This window comes from Notothenia rossii, assembly GCF_949606895.1.
Source record: "Notothenia rossii genome assembly, chromosome: 9".
In the NCBI taxonomy this organism is placed as follows: domain Eukaryota; kingdom Metazoa; phylum Chordata; class Actinopteri; order Perciformes; family Nototheniidae; genus Notothenia; species Notothenia rossii.
In genome coordinates, this window is record NC_136907.1 from 72434780 (window position 1) to 72454609 (window position 19830).

General features: G+C 38.8%; 2 protein-coding genes and 1 long non-coding RNA gene across 4 annotated transcripts; 1 reads left to right on the top strand and 2 right to left on the bottom strand.

The window, feature by feature from the left end:
* Nucleotides 1–48: 48 nt before the first annotated feature.
* On the bottom strand, nt 49–6312 carry best4 (bestrophin 4). The gene is made up of 10 exons (XM_079651945.1): nt 6264–6312; nt 5992–6170; nt 5531–5631; nt 4433–4666; nt 3258–3412; nt 3065–3142; nt 1992–2144; nt 1812–1892; nt 1043–1197; nt 49–497 (listed from the first exon to the last, which is right to left on the bottom strand). The coding sequence occupies exons 2-10, from the start codon at nt 6141–6143 to the stop codon at nt 227–229; spliced, it is 1380 nt and encodes a 459-aa protein (XP_079508071.1). The 5' UTR covers nt 6144–6170; nt 6264–6312; the 3' UTR covers nt 49–226.
* LOC307020529 lies at nt 4554–11057 on the top strand. The gene is made up of 2 exons (XR_013802908.1): nt 4554–4677; nt 7552–11057. It is a non-coding gene; the product is annotated as an uncharacterized lncRNA (long non-coding RNA).
* On the bottom strand, nt 9587–19480 carry LOC307020528 (uncharacterized protein). Of its 2 annotated transcripts, XM_079651947.1 has the most exons (4): nt 19191–19480; nt 13794–13951; nt 12502–13721; nt 9587–11336 (listed from the first exon to the last, which is right to left on the bottom strand). In XM_079651947.1, exon 3 carries the CDS (start codon nt 13717–13719, stop codon nt 12508–12510), a length of 1212 nt encoding a protein of 403 aa, XP_079508073.1. In that variant the 5' UTR covers nt 13720–13721; nt 13794–13951; nt 19191–19480; the 3' UTR covers nt 9587–11336; nt 12502–12507. The 2 variants fall into 2 exon arrangements, with proteins under 2 accessions (XP_079508073.1, XP_079508072.1); XM_079651946.1 differs by having other exon boundaries at nt 9587–13721.
* Nucleotides 19481–19830: the final 350 nt, after the last annotated feature.

Sequence of the window (19830 nt, forward strand, 5' to 3'; positions counted from 1 at the left end):
AACTGCATTGTGTTTTTATGACATGTATAGTTGGTAAAAAAACGAAAATATGTTTGATAGATTTATTTTCAAAAATGAGAGGAGAAGTCACACTGAATAATCACATTCATGTTTCAAATTCACACATAGTACTTTTAATATAGTATATCTATTATGTGTTATTTCAACAATAAGAGAACATTTCTGGTTCATAAACGCACAATGGGTTCAAGGGTCCCAATCATTTTCAGTAATTGTGTTCCACTGCTACTTTAAGCAATGACATTAGTTGTTCTTTCTGGTTGATGATGTTTTCCTCAGGAGAAGCATCCTCCTCTTCCTCCTCATGTGGGAGTGACGCCCCATCCAGCAGAGATGGAAGGCTGCAGCCGCGAAGGATTCCTTTACCTCTCAGCAGAAAACCCTCCAGAACCTCACCCTGAGAGCCCTCCAGAGGTAAATACTGTTTCTGTGCAGTGTCTGCAGGCTGGTGAATCTCCAGATCCTCCGCACTCATCCTGCAAATAGCAAACATTTGAGTTTTAAAGGTCCCCTATTATACTTTTTTTCATCAATATATTATAGGTCTCAGATATATATAAACATGTCTCTGAAGTGTTTGGCTCCAAACACCAAACAGATCATTGTAACATTACCCATAATCCCCTCTGTTTCAGCCCTGTTTCCAAGTGCTGATTCTCTGTCTGTTACTTTAGATGAAAATAAGGAGCCCATACCCACGCCCCTCTGAGAGAGATTTGGTTACAAAGAACACAATGGTGCTCTAGGAGGAGATTCAGGTGATAGGGGGGGGGGGTTACCTTGGTTGCTGATTGGCTCACGGTTACACAAGCCAACACATTGTTATGACATCATAAAGTGGACAAAATCTGATCAGCTCATTTTCAGACAGGTTTTTATATAAATTAACTTTCAGAGTCTCTTCACACAGAGGGGACACATGTTGATGTAGAAGAGACGTGAACAAGTGGATTTTGACCTTTACTGTTACTGGTCCGTGCAGCAGAAACAAAAAGCATTGCAAAAGTTAAAATGAGTTGACCTCATGTCAAAGGTGGATCCTTTGAAGGCGGTTGTGAGAGTCTCTGCTGCCGTGGACAGAGTGTAAGGGACGGGGAAATGTCTCTGCTCCCAGTGCTTGTCCTTCTCGATGGGAGCCAGGTTCTGGTACATATCGTCTACAGCTAGCATGGACACCTGGAGCAGAGAGAGTGAGCGGTGAGCAGTCGATGTTGAAGAGAAACCTCAGGTGCATTAGTGGATCATGAGACAATGAGCTCCTCGGCAAAGACATGCAAAAGGCCTCAAAACCCTACTTTACATATGAGCAGGACACATATAGATTATTGTTCGGTCTCTTTTTTTTGTTTTCGGTCATTTTGTAGTCATTTGTTTCTCGTTGTAGTACTTTTGAGTCTCTCCGCTGTCTTTCTGTGTCCCTTTGTAGCTGTTTTCTATTATTTTATGGACATTCTCAGTGTTTTGGAGTTGTTGTGTTTCTGTCTGTAGTACATTTGTACTTGTTGTCTTTATTTCCAGGGTGTTTGCGGTTACAGTGAGTGTCCATGGTCATTATAAATCGCTTTTGTAGTCAATGTAATCTCTTTGTACTTGTTTTGCATGTCTCAAATTCATATGTATCTCTTTGTGATAATCTAAAGTCTTGTTTCGGTAATTGGGTGTCTCTTTGTGGCCTTTTTTTAAGCTTTGTATTCAGTCCAAGTGGTCATTTTCTGTATCTCTGTCATTCTGTGTGTCTTTGAAGTTGTTTTGTCTCTTTGTGGTCATTTTCTGTATCTTGAGGTGACAACCTGAATGTTTCTGTCGATCAGCTGGTTGGTTTCAAAGTCGTCATCATCCTCGCCAAATGGATTGATGATCAGCTCCCCGACCTACAGAGAGGAAACCGGTCATGAAATCCCAACAACAGATTCCTCAACAAAATTAAAACAAAAATCAGTTTACTACAAGAGAAACGAGAAACACGTTACCTTGAGCCAGCCGGCGTAGAAGAAGAACTGCAGCAGAGTGAAAACAGGGACGTACAAGTCTATTTTGTGATCCTTGTATCCTTTCTCAGGGTTCAGGAATTGTCGTCCAACCACACAGAAGGCAAAAAAAGAGTAAACGGCTAAAGTGACTACCTGCGCGGATGGAAAAAAAAACAAGTCAGAGATTATATGTGGTGGTAGAAGATCGTGTAGTTGATAAATAGTAGATTAAAATGAAAACATATTACAATTTTGGATTAATTTTGTATGAAAAATGACTGTGTATCAAACTAAAATGTAAGATAAACGGCAAACAAAAGCCATCAAATAAAGTAAAAATACAGTAAACTGTTGATAGTTTTGTCTTTTTATACTTTTTAATATCCTGGGCCCAGGAGTTCAAAACTTTTAATCTCAATCAGATCCGATCAGATTTTGAAATCCCATTTTTTGGGATCCAGGTTCAGACAAGTCGGCCAGATTCTGTCCCTGGAGTTCAAAACAATTCAGGCTAGGATCACCCTGATCCAGATTACGACTTTTCAAGATGACTAGATCCTGAATATCAGTGCTTTAATCCTACCGATCGCCATCTAGTGGACATGAAAAATAATACAAGGAAGACAAGAGACCACATTGTAGAGACATCTATAATGTCTAATTATATTTTTAAATTTGAAAGGTGATGACAGATGAATGACTTTTTTTTGTTGAAGATATTTTTTCTTTAATCTAAATTACATTTGTGATTGACAATATTTGTTGTGATACTTTTATGAGCATAAACATTTATGTTATCAACATTTGGTTGAAAACAAAATAGGCCACCACAAACGTGACCAAAAATGAAAAATAAAAATTGATTTGCCATGAAGGCTAAAAATGGTGTATTATTTCAGTTAACAAACTTTGCCATCTTATTTAAATTGAAACATATTTTAAAATAAATTGTAAAGTACATTTTATTCTGGTAATCCACTGGAAATCCAGCCCTCTGGTGGGATCAGGATTTTTGGTTTTGAACTACCCAAAATCCAGATTAAAAGTTTTGAACTCCTGGGCCCTGATGATACCTGAGTGTAGACCAGAGGGATGCTGATCCAGTCGTAGTGGAACAGCAGGCTGCATTTTCCTCTGTACTTATTCAGCTCCTGCAGGTTTAGAAACACATCATACATTTACAGGACGTGTTGAGACACTGGGACTTTAAAACTGCATTTCCACATCCCTCAAGTGTGAAACGTTCAGTTGTTTTGTCCCACTCACGTCCATCAGTAGTCTCAAAGCAATGTCGTCCCTCACCCTCCCCTCCTCCCTCGCCCGGGACGCCAGGTTGGAGAACCAGGTCAGAGGCATCCAGTACTTGTTGAAGTCCGAGTGCAGGGACTCAAAATTATTCAGCTCGTGTGTCGTCATAAATCCTGTACACAGACCACAACGTACACAGCGTACATTTTGTATTGAACATGTCAGAAACAAAACATACAACAATAATAATAATACTTTTTTAGTTGGTTCTCTGTAGGTAGTTTTATGTATAACTCGTATGGCTCTTTGGTGCAGGATGACGATAGGATGTGTATTGGTTTTATGTGTGTTCCCCCAAACCTCCACTCAATGTATGGAAGTATGAAGGAGAAGTACAGCATGAACAAGGACACTATGGCTTTATTCAGAATGGCTATTGATTTGGATATAAATAGGTCAAGCATCCTCATAAATCAACATCATTTAAATCTGGCACTTTGCCTACTTAAGAAACAGTACAAACAGGGCAACGGAGAAATACATACTCAAAATACTGATTTAAAGAGAGAGGGATGTAAGCTTGAGACATCTGGAGATGGAGCGGATGGATTCTTTACACAGATATGTACTTCTGATGTAATGCATATGAATGTGTCTGTATTAATGCAGAGATGTTCCTTTTTTTCCACCTGAACATCAATTGTTTTTTAAATTGTTAAAGGTTAAACATTGTTTTAGTATTTTAGGCTTTGAGAGATCATTTTAAACAGTTGAATTCATCGAATGGAAGAGCATCCCTTTTGGGTTTTGTGTGACTTTGTTTCAAAATGTTACTTTAAAATCAGCTGGGTCCTCCTTCTTAACTATAATGTTATATATTTATTAACTTACATTTTACAAGCAACACCTTCTTGTTCAAATTAATTCATAAAAACTTCAGGTTTTCGAGAATTGTATTCCATTCTATTTCTATGTAAATACTGCTATACTTTTTTAATGTTATTATATGTTATTACTATCTGTTTTTTTAATTGTTGTTTTACTTTTATGAATGCACCATGACACCAAGTCAAATTCCTCGTACGTGGCAACCTGGTAATAAACCCGATGCTGATTCTAAAAGGTCCCGAGGAACAGCAGGACTTTAATACTGCACTAAATGTAACCTGTACCCTCCCCTCTCTTTCCCTCACCGGCCTCCACGATGTGCTCCATGGTCGGGAACCTCTTGAGGACCCTGGTGCTGATGGAGCGGAGGATGAGGACGGAGGATAGGTTGGCGTATCTCATGAGGGTCCGTCGCAGCAGACGCCCCCTCTCGTCCGTCCCGTGCACGTTTCCAGAAACCACCATCATCAGGTTGTCAGGCAGAGGGAAGTTGGTGTACTGACCCCACCATCTGTTGAAGGCCAGGGTCACATAGAAGCCTGCACAAACAGTGAGATGCATCCAATAGTCATTTTCTTTCAATTCATTTTTGGCTGTTTTAATGCATGTGTCAGTTGTTCTGTTTTTCTAACTTTGGAACTTCATCCTCAGCTCCTTTAATTAGTTTAAAATAAACGGTCCAACCAAAATACAGACACTTAGATCGATAAACACAAAAATCACCCCACTTAAACCCATTAAAACCACATTTGTATCTCACTGCCGTAACATTATTCATCATATTGCATCAGCCCTCGCTTCAACATGTGTAGTTTTTTCTTTTTGTATACTTGGGACATTGCTGATGTGTAAGATGCAATTTAACATAATCAGCTGCTAATCATTGACATGTCCCACACTGTGAACCCCCCTAGCTAAAATAAAAGGAAAACATTTTAATTGAATTCGATACAACTGATAAATAAGGATTTTGGTTTAAAAAAAACACTGTTAAAATTATAAATAATATTATTACATAGTATGTAATTCAGTAAGTGGATTTTTTTTACATCTGATACTGTACAAAAATGTTAAAAGGCATCAAAATCAAAATGTTTGCTGATCTTTGACATATCCCAGAGTTTTCATTTAAAAATTAAAACAAAACAAAACATTAGCATTTTATAAACAACTATAAATGATTAAAATATAGAAAATTATTATTTGATAAAGTAACTTAAAGGACTGAGATGGTTGAAAAGGATATCTAATTCAAAGAATAATTTAAAAGAGACATTTTTAATGATCTAATGACTTCAGAGCAACTTGATTAAAAAGGAGAAACAAGGGTTAGGTGTGTTGTCTTCTCATATCAGGCTGTGGTGACGTATCTTCAGATTATGTGACGGAGAGGTCAGACTCACCGAGGACGAACAGAACTGGGATGAAGTTGGTGTTGGTGAACTGGTCGCAGTAAAGGGCGATCCGCTCAAACAGATCCTGCTGCTTCGGGGAGAGGAGGAACCTGGGAGGGGAATTAAAACGCCAGAAGCAAACACTTAATCATGCCTAGCACTAGGGCTGCTCGATTATGGCAAAAATCATAATGTCGATTATTTGGGTCAATAATTGATATCACGATTATTAAAAACGATTATCCATTTACTTTGAAAACATCAATTTATTGGAGAGAAAAAATGTGAACAGTATGTTTTTAACAGTTGATTACCGTGAACTTTATAATTCAACTGAAAAACCATTTATTTCGATTACGTTGTTTTCGAAATCGTTGCAAGCCATAATTGTAATTGCGATTAAAATACGATTAATTGAGCAGCCCTACCAAGCACACAGCAGAATTAAAAGATGGAATCAGTGCGTTTACCTGTAAAACACGCTGAAGAACACATAAACCCCGCAGAAGAGCAGGAAGTCTTTGTAGAGCAGCTTGTAGATGCTTCCCTTCCACCTCAGCAGCAGCCTGCAGAAACCCCCAAATCGAGCGTCGGCCACCTCAAGAGTGTAAGAAACTGTCATGTCTGGGTTCGCTACAGCTGAATAATCCTGGAAGATATCAATATGTGATGCATGGATCACGATGTATATATTATATTACAACAATCTCCCTTTAAAATACAATATCAATCAGTGTCTCACCTGTGAATGCAGGTGAGTCACCTGGTGCGGCCGTCCTGGGAGGAAGAGCTCTTCCTCTGGCTCTCGATTTAAACCTCTCTGTCGTCGTCATAAATTAACTTTACTAATTTATTACCTGGGAACCTGAAGATACACACCTATAGTAACTCAGCGAGTGTGCACTTGTATCCTCGAATGGTAATGTTAGGGACTTGTTGTGTGTGATCAGATAACATTTATCTTTGATATAAAATATGAAGACAGAAGCAAATTCCCCCAGTGTTTAAAAAGTATTGATTACAGTTCAGTTCAGTTCTTTGATCAAAGTTGATTTGAGAGTTTGTGTTTTCACAGAGCTGTAAATGTCCAACATGATTTAGACCGGATTTTCTGGACTGTTTATGAATGATTGATCTACAGATTATTTTCATAAATAAGTCAATAGTGTGGGAGTAAAAAAGTATTGGAATATAATAAAAGGAAGATTAAGAAAAAGAAAGAAGAATATAGTCATACGAATAATCATCACCATAATAAGGTATTGTTTGTTTGTTTGTTTGTTTTGAAAACTTGAGTGGGTATGAAATATAACATGACAACCATCTCTGTTGTTCTCTTATATATATTCATATTTTACTTCATATATCCTTTTAAAAGAAGTGTTTCCCATTAATTAATTAATTAATTGATTGTATCTCTGTTTTCTTTGTGTTGCTAATTAATTCCTTAGTGTCATGAATGTAATGTAATGTAATTTTACCCCTACTCTAATACAAAATTATTCAACAGAAAAATATGTAGAAACAACGCAAAAGAGGTTTCATTTTCTATTTAATATTGATTTGAACTTTCCCTACAAGAAACTTTGCTAATGTAAATAAAAACACCCGCATAAATATAAAAGACAGATATACAATAATCTCAAAAACACAGTTCACAAGAAACAGGAAGTAACATAGAAGGTTAAGCGTAGCCCTCGATGGTTAAAAACAGTTATATATATTTTTATTTTGAGAGTATAAAAAGTATTTTTCCACATATCCGTTCCAGATTCTTCTAAAATCAGGACACTCTGACTTCTGTTATCTGAGAGAAACCGATGCCTGGCCACAGAAAATCAAATAACCCACAGATTGATTTGCACAGCAGTTATTTACTGTCCGGTGATAAAAACACGTTTACAGCGTCAGATGAGTTCGTCTCTCCGTCTGTTGTCATTGGCTGCTGTGCTCTGCTCACTTGTTTGTTTTTCACATCGTTACGGAGTGTGTTGTAAATCTGTTTTATCCTCTGTTTGCTCTCCACTCAGCTGACAGGATATTTACGAGACCGTCTATCCTCCATCAGAGCCGGAAAGCTGATCCCTGTGGACTTGAGGACTTCCCTTTATTATTTATCAGCAGAATGTGAGCCTCACTGACTATAGATTTAACTCAATGCATTTATTACGTATAGATTTATGCATCATCTTAATAAAGTGTTTTTTCTTTGGCTGATAAATGACAGATGTAGTTCCTGTCACTAGAGGGCGCTCTCGTTGAGCAGCAGGCTCTCAGCCCTGAGGCCTGTCGTCTGTATTTATCTCATAAACAAAGACACATTAAGGCTATTGACAGAAAACAGTGAAAGAGCATCTGACACATTTAATGTCATGCTCATTTAAAACCCTGAAAGAACAAATCAGCTGTTTGTACTCCATATTATTACATTATTACAATTTCCTATCATGTTAATTGCTCTTTTTCAACTGAAATATGCAGTAGTGGACTAAGAACACATGCTCAAGTCCTGTTAATAAGTATAATTGAAGTACCTTAGTTGACTATTAGAATACATCTACTACATTTTGGAGTCAAATATTATACTTGACACAGATAGTTATTGTGCAGATTCAGATTATTGATACATAAATGATAAGATATACATCGACTGTATTGGCTGACTGTTTTTCTTGCAATTAAACACCCAACATGTTGGTGGGTGGGATAGTGGTGGGATTGAAATGAAGATTTTGATTTGTCAGCATGTGTGTATATATCTTTACTGAATCTGTATCACTTGCTTTTGTTAAAAAACTGAGAAAATCAATACAAATATTTACCATAAAAACACCCAACATGTTAAGCTCCTCTCTACTGTCTTATTCCTGAGATATCCAGAAATGATGCCCACTGGTATATAAAGTATTTCAAAAATGAATATCACATGATGTCATACATATTACTCTGAAATGGACTATGCAAAATAACTTCTGTACTTTGATTTTGAATGCACATTTTCCTTGTAACATTTGCCCACTGTTGAATTGTTACTACTTAGGTTAAATATCTGTTTGACACAAAAATATAATTTAAAAACTTTTTTACGCTTACTTTCCACTTTTTCATGTTTGTCCCATTTTAATCTAGAGCAGGGGGGTCAAACTCAATTTCATCACGGGCCACATCAGCATTATGGTTGCACTCAAAGATCCGGTTGTAACTTTAAGACTTTATAAAAATACATATATAAATATTTAACATATATAAAATAATGTATTATATAATTACATTATTGCCTCTGCATTGGATTATCATCGGATAGGGTAATAACTTCATAATTAACTACGTCTGAAAGCAGAAGTCAGGGGCAAATAATTGCAAGTCTCTTCAGTGAGAATGTCACAAAAATGATTTAAAAAGAAAAGCCACATTCTGAAAAAAAAAGTCAAAATCCAAAAGTGATATTTTGAAGAAAAAAAGGCAAATTCTAAGTAAAAGTCAAATTTGAGATGCATTGTGGGACATGTAGTTTATGGGCAATATGCTTCTGTAAATCGGCATGTAACCGTATAATAAACATATTAAATTCTTTCAGAGCTCTTGTGGGGCCACATGAAGTGAAGTCACGGGCCGGATTTGGCCCCCGGGCCTTGAGTTTGAAACCCTGATCTAGAGTCAATGGTTAGACTTGAATCTTGATTTATAGACAAAATAAACTCCCATAAGCCAACATAGATTTTGTTTTCCATCGTTTCCTGCTAATATATTTCCGGTCTTGTACTGGATCTCCTGGTTCTTGGTTTAGGCTTTTAAGAACAGGACAGACTGATCGTATTGGGTTTCCTAACGCGGTAATTACAACTTCCCACAGCGAGGTGAAACTAGAGCTCAAAGTGGGATTTCAGGTATCTGGGGGCGGCCCGGGTCATTGTCGGTTCAGAAAGATACGAAAGGCCACAGAAAAAAAGGTTCAATGAAAAGATCTGGAGCATGCAGCAAAAAAAGGAAGCAAAATAATAAAATATTTAGTTTTTCTTTCCTCTTTTGTTTGTTTGTCATCATCATCATACACTGAGGCACACATCTGGGAAAAAACATTTAATTTTCTTGCAACAATAAACATTTCGTATATAAAAAAACAGTGAAGATAGTGCATCTGCCAGAATAAACAATATCATATTAATCAGTGCATCAAACCAGTATACTCATTTCGTTTCAACAGACAAGGATCACTAATGCTACTATGTGAAAGTAGCTGTTACTAAACAAACAGAGGATAAGGACTAATTTCACTTTACAAACGTTGAGGTCATAGGTCTTATTACTCTCAGCAAGTTTGGACCAGAAACCAACATCAAAGTCTCTAAAATTGTCGATCCAGATTAATAATTTATTCTTAATGTAACATTTGAAAGCCTAAAATAAGTCAAGTTTTAATTTATTGAACCTAAAAGACATGTTTAATTGACACTGGCAGTTAGCTTAGTCTAGCTTAGCAACATTACAGCACAGCAGGCCTGAACATTTTGGGATTTATTTGACACTTTAACAAGAAAAATACTTGTAATCCCAAGACTTTGGAGGCTGGTGTGCTTTTTTTTAGCCTTTAAAAAAAAACAACAACACAAGAACAAAAGTAGACCGTGTTTATATGCGGTATCGTCATCGCTAGCATGAACACTGGTAGCCAAACGTTACTTTCAATTTATCTAGGTAGGTACATGTGCCAAAAAATGGCTAGTGACATAGTTTCAGAACAAATAACAAGCCTGTATTTGTCAAGCCAATTCTTGGGAACATCTGACAGTTAACAATAAGATAAACCAAATAAATAATGCTACCAAGAGAATGGTAAAACTACATTTGCCTAGTAGCTACAATACACTCACATTTGTTATATCAGGTTATTTCTCTGTGTACAAAATTACAAAAAGCAACATTCACTCATTTGTCTGCTTGTCTTTTGACCTAAGGGCCTCTGGCAGTAAACCTCACAGTGTCTATAAATACATCTTTAATGGAAAAAACTTGATAACCCCACTGGAAAATATACCTCCGGCGTTTTAAATTCCAGGAAGCTCCACACCCGTCAGGCTGCACCCACTTTCTGTGTGTCCGTCTCACTAAACACGAGCCAATTAGCGTTCTTGTGAGACGTTTCCCACAACTTGGATGACCCTGATTTTTTTGTTTTTGTCTTCTGTGTCTCCGGTGTCATTTTGTGGTAGAACCATTGCACAGAAATGCTCTGTATCTCAGGTTACTTTACAGAGATTTGTATCTTAAAACCAGCATTCCCCTGCATTTAGATCTGACTGCGCTGATTGTTTCCAACATATACGCACATTTAGTACTTGAGTGACGTATACAAATGTAGACTCCTCGCCTAAGCTTTACATTCCACATTTCACAATGAATTAACTGTTGGCCCTGCAATTGGATTAGTCATTGTTCATTTGTGGATGTGCAGCTTAAAGTGAAGGATCCAGAACATCCTGTATGCAGTACAAGTCAAACTGGAAAGCCTTAAACAATTACACTTGGGTGAGGTAAAGGAGAGTGCACCCAAAAGATTGCCTGACTTTGATTAATAATGCTTTTAAAATATGTCCTGCTCTTTGTAATACAGGTGAAAACAATATGAAGTGTTCATTTGCGTGGAGTGCAACATCATATATACAATAAATGTCTTCGTTTTTTCCAGAGTGAAAAAAGGCGGGCCTCCCTCCCTTCCAAACGTCACTGCGTTCCTCAGGTCCCACAGGAACAGCTCCGGATTAAATCACTTCCTCTTACATTGTGATAGCACATCTCTCTCTCAGACAATAGATAACTTGATTACACACACACACACACACACACACACACACACACACACACACACACACACACACACACACACACACACACACACACACACACACACACACACACACACACACACACACACACACACACACACACACACACACACACACACACACACACACACACACACACACACACACACACACACACACACACACACACACACACACACACACACACACACACGCACACGCCAAGAGTTAGATGAGAAGAAAGATGCAGGTTCTCAGAGACAGGATTAGCTTAGCCTAGCTTAGCATGTTCTCTGTTCTCTGTTCCTATGTTATTTATATAAACTAAAATATTCAAATATTGGTAAGGGCTGTATTTGCAGAGAAATGTGTAAACAAATAAAGGGAGATGGACGATTCAAAAGAGGTTTGAATGGTAGATCTTTTAACCCACAGCCATATATCACAACTTTGGTGACTGACTAGCGCTAGCAGTTTTCTTGTTAGCTGTTAGCTAACCAGCTACAGTAGCTTTCAAACTAGCTCTGCAAAATAGTGACATCTTCAAAAAGCTTCTAGTCTTGCCTAATTCAAAAAGAGTGGGTGGATAAACTTTACCACTTTCTGGTTTCAACAAAGCTCACTCATTTCTAGGTTGTATCTAATAAGTTGAATCGACATGTAGAAACAAACACAACACAGTCATGCTAGCCGTTTCCCCTGCTGCCAGTCTTTATGCTAAGCTAACGGCTCTATACTTTAAGCCCCTAAAAAACTTGGTTTCAAAACTGAAGTTTCTCTTTAAAATGAATGTTTATCACTAAATAAACCATAGCCAAAGTTTAAGTAAAGGAAAATATTCATATTTTGCAGTTCAACACTCAACGATATTCAAACCAGTGAAAAGAGCACGGATAAAAACAAATGCAGAAATCTGTGAGTGTGAATTAACTGAACTTTGCTGCTGTGTTTTTTGTATTTTTGTACTTCTGGCACAACAATTTCCTTCGGGATAAATAAAGTCTTATCATTCTTAACAACGTTTTTGGTTTGACTCCAAACCGAGAAGCTGATTGAGCAAATAGTTTTTGAAGAACTTTAAAACAAACATATAGGATTAAAATCTTCTCATGTGACTCTGGTAAAAAAAAAAAACTACGTTTGAGCAATTCTTTTGACCTGGTGTCACGAGAGGCTGACGTTCTCATACTCTCCGTGGTCCGAGTCCTCGAGCTCGATCCCGGGCACCAGGCTGTAGTACTCGGTGCTCTGAGTGAGGTACGCCTTCTCTCTGTCAGTCGAGTCCTTCATCACCTCCGTCACGCTCACCGTGTCCAGCTCGGTCTTCTTGGTCCCTTCAGAGCCCGGAGGAACCTGCTTCCCCTCTGACGAGCAGATGGAGGTCACAGGAGGAAGAGAGTCCACCGAACCCAGCTTAATCTCCACCTCTTCGTAGATGTCTCTGGTGCTGCCCAGCAGGGTGGAGGCTGGGCGGAGCAGCAACTGGTTCTTCAGGATCCCCTCTTTGTGTTCGGCTTTATTCTGATCGCCAGGCGTAGGTTTCTGCTTGCCGCGATGCTTCTGGCCGATACTGGAGTTGGTAGCTCTCTTTTTCGAAGTGCTTAATGACGCTTCCTTCTTCTTCCTCTTCCTCCCGCAGCACCAGCAGAGCACCAGGGCAGAGAGGATGAGGAGCGGCAGCACGATGAAGAGCGCGGTGAGACCAGCTGGGCGGCACACGTCACTGATTCTCACCGAGAACACCGTCCTGCCGGCCAGGTGCCGAGGAGTCACGCAGGTCAGGTTCCGCACCAGATCCTGCATCTTAACGGTCCTGTTCAACTTCCCAGCGTCCTCCAGGCCTTCCAGTAACAAACAAGAGCAATCCCACGGGTTCCCATCCAGATCCAGTGTTTGCAGACGGGGCCTCACAAGCACAGAGTCTGGGAGGAGGCGAAGCTGGTTCCCCTGCAGATTCAGCTTCTGGAGGACGTCTGATTCCTGGAGGAAACCCTCAGGCAGCTCCTGAATCAGATTCCCGCTCAAGTCCACCTCCGTTAGCCTCGGCTGCCCGCTTAGAAACCCCCTCGGCAACACTGTGAGTCTGTTATGACCTAAGAGAACCCTCTGTAAGGTAGACACGTCTTTACCGGTCATATTAACAGAGCTGATATTACAGAAGGAGAGATCCAGAGTGTTAATGTTGGTCTCGTTGGTAAACACAGACCAGTGCACATGGCTGAAAGCGGAGCCGGAGTAGTTCAAGCAACAGGCGTCAGCAGGTATCTCAAAGGGAAAGTGGGATAAAACAGTGGCTTCTGGACACACGCATGCTCCCACAGGTCCCATCTTCAACAGGAACAAGAAGATCAGCTGGGCGCCACGCTGGGAAGGCATCTCTGAAACCGAAAACACAGACTGTCACTTCACCAGAATCACTTAAGAATCCATCTTTCTTTCTCTCTTCTTACCTTCCTGCCTCCTGCCTCTCCTTCTCTGACTGGATCAGCTTTATGAAGGCTCACGGTTGTAAACCTAGCGATTTCTCCGAGGACTCCTTGTTGCCGTGAGGATTGGGGGGGTTGGCATGGTGATGCGGGTCACTGGGGATCAGGAGTCCAGTGTTTGGCTGTCGGAGAGGGAACAGATGCCGCTGTGAGTTTCACGTGAAGGCTGTGCTCTTAATTGGCAGATGGAGGTTGTACAAACGTTACCTGAAGGCAAAGATGGAGCCTGAAGAGGTTCCGCCAGCAGGTTATTGTGTTTACTTAGAGTGCCCTTAAATCTGATGTTAAGAGGATCAAATATATATATTTTGAATTCATGGATTTATTTTATATTTTAGGCTCCTTCTAAATAAAGGAAATTACCTGTCAATGAAACTAACTTGTCATTAATTGGCTTGTTAAGAATGTTTATCCATCTTATCTTAAAACAAATGGCTTGTGTTTTCAGTCATTCAGAAGTCACTGTTAATTAAAGATTCATCCTTTATCTTTTACTTTTGACTGTCTAAGTCTTTTCATTTGTTCAACGATCACTGTACATGATGATTACTATGGTGAAAAAACAAACAGGGAATGGAAGCTTTTATAAACCATCTATCTTTAAAGCCTCCATTGACAAAAACACTCATTTGACTTGCAGAGTACGGTAGCTGCTGGTCTACCGCTGCCTCGAAGACATCGTTTGTTTGTGTTTTGGAGTTACTTTGGGCAATCCTAACTAACTAGAGTCACAAAATAACACAAACACACTTACCGATCGACACAGGGGTAAACCCGCAGCTCTCTTGTTCTGAGAGGTAAAATTACTGTTTTTGTCAATGGAGTTTGGTGGGATTTGAAGAAAGCATAGATTACAGCTTTTTATGTGTTTTAGGTGAGCTTTTCAAAAAAACATGGCTACATGTTTTGATGCTTTTACATTGCTCTGCTTCCATGTCCATATTACTGTCTGCTTCTCTAAAGTGGGCGTGTGCCAGTCAACTGTATGTAATACACCGACTATAACTAAGTACCTCATACATCCCAGCTTCAAAACATACAAACTATCCCTTTAAGATTATCGTACAAGCATGCAACACATCAAAACACATTACAGTAGAAAACAGCATAATTTACTTTAAGAAGGTCGAAGAAGGTCCTTAAAATAATGTGAAATTCCCTAAACTCACTGTAATTCATGTAGAAATGACCCCTGCATGGCTATTTCAGTGTCATGTTTGATACCGTGTGTCTACTTGGCAGACCGTAACATGACAACATTTGGGAAGTCCTATAATTGAAGAGATTAAAAAAGTAATTGCTGGGCACTTCCTAGATCTCCTATGTGTTCAGTGACGCTGCCTGAACATAAAAGCATGTGTGGTCGACATAAACAAGGCCTGCGTTTTCTGACTTTACATGTGAAGCAGGCAGGAAGAGAGGGAGTGTGTTTGGTCATCAGACTTCCTCACACACCACAATGGAAATCTGCTCCACAGTCCGGAGGCAGGAATGTGCTAACACCCCAAACAGCACCAGAGGACAGTTTAAACGGGAGCAATGTGTCCGCTGGGATCATCCATTAACCAAAGAATCAATTCACCTGCTGATGATAAAACACTATTTGCAAAGACGTTATCAGTTAATGATAATCTCAGCATGCTAACAAGCTCAATAATGATGACGCTGGATTTTAGCATGCTAACATTAGCTAAACAAGTGCAGCTAGGGCTGATGGGAATGTTTGGACACAAAGCAAAGTCCTAGACATATTAAACATTTGATCTGATGAATGTGCCGAATGAAAGCTTTTGTCTGATTCACTAGGCAACTATTCATCGTAAATATCTTTATCCAACTTATAGAAATAAGAAGACTAGACATGTATTTTCAGCCTGGACTTCAGCAGAGCAGCAGAGAGTCTAACAAACGCAGGAAGTGTGCGTCACAGGAAAGAAACTCGGACTCTTTGTTTCTGGCAGAGATGATGTCATGTATCCAACACAGAGCAGAGAGGAGGGCTGTTTACGTTATCAAGAGTTATTTTCATTCTTTTGTGACACTGTACTTTATAGTAATCTAACATGGAGATAATCAGCCAAAACCTAGCAGTGGAAAGTGAGAACTATTATGACAACTCATTTTAATAAAAAATGAACAACCTCAAAGTGCATACATGTGTTAAAAGCAGCTCCACATTTACAAGCTGCAACATAAACGTGATTTAATGGAAGACCACTTTTATAATCAATAATATGAATCATGAAAATAATGACGTTTGTTTTGAGTCTAATGCTGATTTAGGTTTACTTATATATGTGTATAGGTGTTGTTGATATTTTCATTCATGCCTTGAGTTTTCTTTCACTTCTGTCAACACTGAGTAATATTCAACCAGGTCGTTTTTTTCTCCGTGGTTCACAGCAGGTGAAACCGTTTATATTTCCGGCAGCAGACGGACGGAGAGCCGGTTGTTTGGATTAAATAAAAGAACAAAAGGTGGTTGATGTGAGAAATGACAGCTACCACAGCTGAACAAAGAGCAGATACACGTCCAGTGGAAGTCTCCATTATATTACAATATAGTCATCAACTTCATCTTTCTGCCCCTCATTAACTTCACTTAGCTCCCCCGTTAGTGGGTGTATTAAAAAAGACTTTAGACTTTAGTGACACATCATATGACAAATATTATGATGTCTTCCTGTTAAGCCCCATTACCCCGGGGGCGGGGGAAAATAGCAAGATCTGCAAGAAACAGCGTCTGAGGGCTTCCTAACATTTAAAAACCTATGAATGTGTCACACCCACTTAACGGGAAGAAACTCAGCTAACTGACGATATGAACCAAAACGAAACATAAGGGTAATAACAAAGGCTCTGAATTAGCCCTGAGCGAAAGAATGCTAACACACTTAGCACAGAACTCACGTAAAAATACCCTTATTACTTAATGAAAAACAGGCTCGGGGCTTAACAGGTTAACGGGAATTTAGTCTAAAGCTACATGCTTTCATTCAAAATAACTTAAACGCTGCAACAAGTGACCACATGGGGGGCAGTAGAAACAAGGTGTTGATATAACATTGATATGTTATCACCTTTTAAATTGAAGACATGCATTTATGCTTGGAATAGCATACTGAGATCAACAGTAACTTCAATTTAAGTTGAGTCTTTTCCCAAGAGATGGATTTAGTCAAATATTGTGTCCTTTCCAGCTGTGTTTAGCGGCCTAATGCTCCACTATATTTACCAGCTAGTCGATAACCTTTTCAGCGGTTTTATGCTTGACAGGTTGAGTAAACGTTTTCATTAAAAACAGCTAAACCAAAGTTGTGGGACGTAAAACAACAAGATAAACATCAAGAAAAACAACAAGCTAAAAAACTCTGTAAAGCTGAGAGTAATAGCAGATACTTCTTTCACATACAGGAAGCCTACATGTTTATATACATTTATTTATTAAAGCAGCATTTTATTTCAGAGATATGTGACACTTATTGCTCTGTGATGCTGTTCGGTTCATTTGGTTCAATTTAAAGCAGGAATTTATTTTTAAATCCCCCAGAAAATAGAGATAGAAAGTCTGCTTTTGTTCTGCAGCGCACCTTTAACAATCACTTGATGCGATATAGTTACATGTGTGATCAAATCGACCATTTCAGATAAGCTTGTGTTTGCTTTTAATCTCAACCTTTCATTTCAAATGTTACCGTGTGAACTGAGCCTTCTGTTATTAATACACATTTCATAACCTCGTTATTTGCATGCTGCACTGCTCTGTCCTGACTGATAGCTCTCAAGACAGAGATGTTATATTCAACATTTGAGGGAAAGGAAATAGTTGTATGAGGGTAACAATTTGCTTAGATTTGGATGCTTTGGTCGTAGTTTGATGTAAGACTGTGTTTCTAATTCCAAGCATTCACTAATTGAGATAAGTGTGGCTGCTCAGCTGGTAACAGAAAGAGTCTAAAGGTGAGAGTCGACTCACACGTTTCGCTATCTGACAGAACAGAGATCTGCAGCCACTCAGGTTTCTGCACAACAGTTTCAAGACAGCAGTTTGAATATCTGCAGATGAGCTTATCTTTGGGTAACAGTTAAGATAAGTCACAACTGATCACCTCTTTTACAATGTAGTGTTTGTTTGCAGAGACTCTATGGCTCAATTCATGGATTTTAATCATAATATTAATACACTGAATTAATAATTAATCAAAGACACTTTACCTGAAGGTTTTTCAACTGCAACACTTGATCTCAAAGGGACATTACTCACGGACTCTTTTTTAACGATTTGAAAGAAGACTTTTTGGTTAATAATAAAAAAATTTTGCTACATTTTAATACAAATCCAAATATATGAAAGTGAATCCTAAGTTTCCTATTGAGTTTATTTCATTTGCAAAAGCTTTGAAGTTAATGAAAAACAAGAATGCAACAAAATAGTTTTGGACATGAAATCCCTAGACTCCTTTGCCTTTAGTATTATTATTATTATTTGATATTGTAAAGTCTTGTTTAAGGATTCATTAAGAGTTGTAAGACTTTCACATGTAATCTTGACTTTTGTTTTGTATCTGTCTTTTTTTTGTATGCACCTTATTCCAGTCAATTATTGCGAACACATCTCAAAGCCATGTTGTTTTGTGCATTACAAATGAAAAACTTCATGAGACACTTGTTAAACTGAGCCTTGGAGCTGTGAGTTTGAAACCTCATAATCCAAACAGAGAGATGAAGTTCTCCTCTCAGGGTGTGAAGAGGAGTGAGGTTTAAATCTGGAGAACCTGATGTCACGCTCTAACAATGCGAGCAGCGACATCCTCTCTGAGGCACAGCTTCCTCTGACATATAACGGTCTCCTTTCATGCAGCTTTCATCATCAAATATGTTCAAAACCAGGGCTGCAGCACCACAAACCAAAGACGGACATTTCCTGAGGATTTCAGTTTCCAAACATTTAAGTTTTTAGGCCTAATTGTCTTAGTTCGTATAATTAATATAATTAAAATGCACAAATGCAAGGTAACGTAAATACAAAAGTAGTGAAGTTTCAGAATTTGTGTTGATAGAAAAACAACAAAACAATCAACAGAACATTATCAAACAGTTCTACATCAATTAAATGCAAAAAAAACGAATTAATGAGTTAATTTAATGTACTTTCTTTTGTTTAGTCAAACATTTTTAAAGGGGTGTGGTTGAACTGTGGAGGACCATGGACTCATGACCTCCGTATCTGCACCGCTGCACAAAACACACCATAATATCACTATATCCCGCCATAACAACAACTACACCGTTTGAATCAAAAGCAACACGTTAACCATGCATGCACACACCTGTTTGAGATATAAACACGTGTCCTCTTACCTGTGACGGTCATGTCCGCTGCAGGTGTTTCTCCGTCTGAAGCTGGAGAGAGATGAGACTCTTCTTCAGGTTTCAGTCTCCACAGCAGCGGTGAGTTCCTCCTCTGTTCCTCTTCTCTGCATCCCGGCAGCAGCTCCCCTCCTCGGGTCAGAGGGTGTGTCTCCCTCCGAGCGGAATGTGGACATACAGCTTCCAGATTGCTTGAGTGTTTGTGTGTGTGTGTGGTAATCATGTTTATTCACACACAGTGTTCGGTTAAAGTGCGTTTATCTTCGACTGAAACTGGCTGATTTAATCTTTACGTGTTTCAGTGACCGCAGAGCGCCCCCTGGTGGTTGTACTACGTTTATCATCAAACTGTTGAAAGTAAAAGTTCATGTTAATCTAATTGCATTTAAACCTTTTCAAACGGGTATTTCCACTATAGTTTCGTGCTTGAAAATGAGTTTCAATGACTTTGGCTACAAGTTTATTTGAGTTGATAAGTAGTTTTTTTATTTAATAAGTCTAATCACTCAGGTGGGGTAGGTAATTTAGGAGAAACCAGCTCGAGTGCGCTAGAATTTGAAAATACACAACCGGAAAAAGGCCATCCAGTTATTTTAGCCGTGCCGTCTAAAATGATTGGTCGTGCTTTTTA

What these genes read in the sequence shown, in the direction of transcription:
- LOC307020528 (XM_079651947.1), bottom strand. Translation starts at nt 13,719, where the DNA reads ATGCCTTCCCAGCGTGGCGCCCAGCTGATCTTCTTGTTCCTGTTGAAG.
- best4 (XM_079651945.1), bottom strand. Translation starts at nt 6,143, where the DNA reads ATGACAGTTTCTTACACTCTTGAGGTGGCCGACGCTCGATTTGGGGGT. An exon ending in TCCCTCTGGTCTACACTCAG is followed by an intron (nt 2,145 to 3,064) that starts GTATCATCAGGG and finishes CCATCCGCGCAG; the next exon opens with GTAGTCACTTTAGCCGTTTA. An exon ending in TGATCGACAGAAACATTCAG is followed by an intron (nt 1,198 to 1,811) that starts GTTGTCACCTCA and finishes TCTCTGCTCCAG; the next exon opens with GTGTCCATGCTAGCTGTAGA.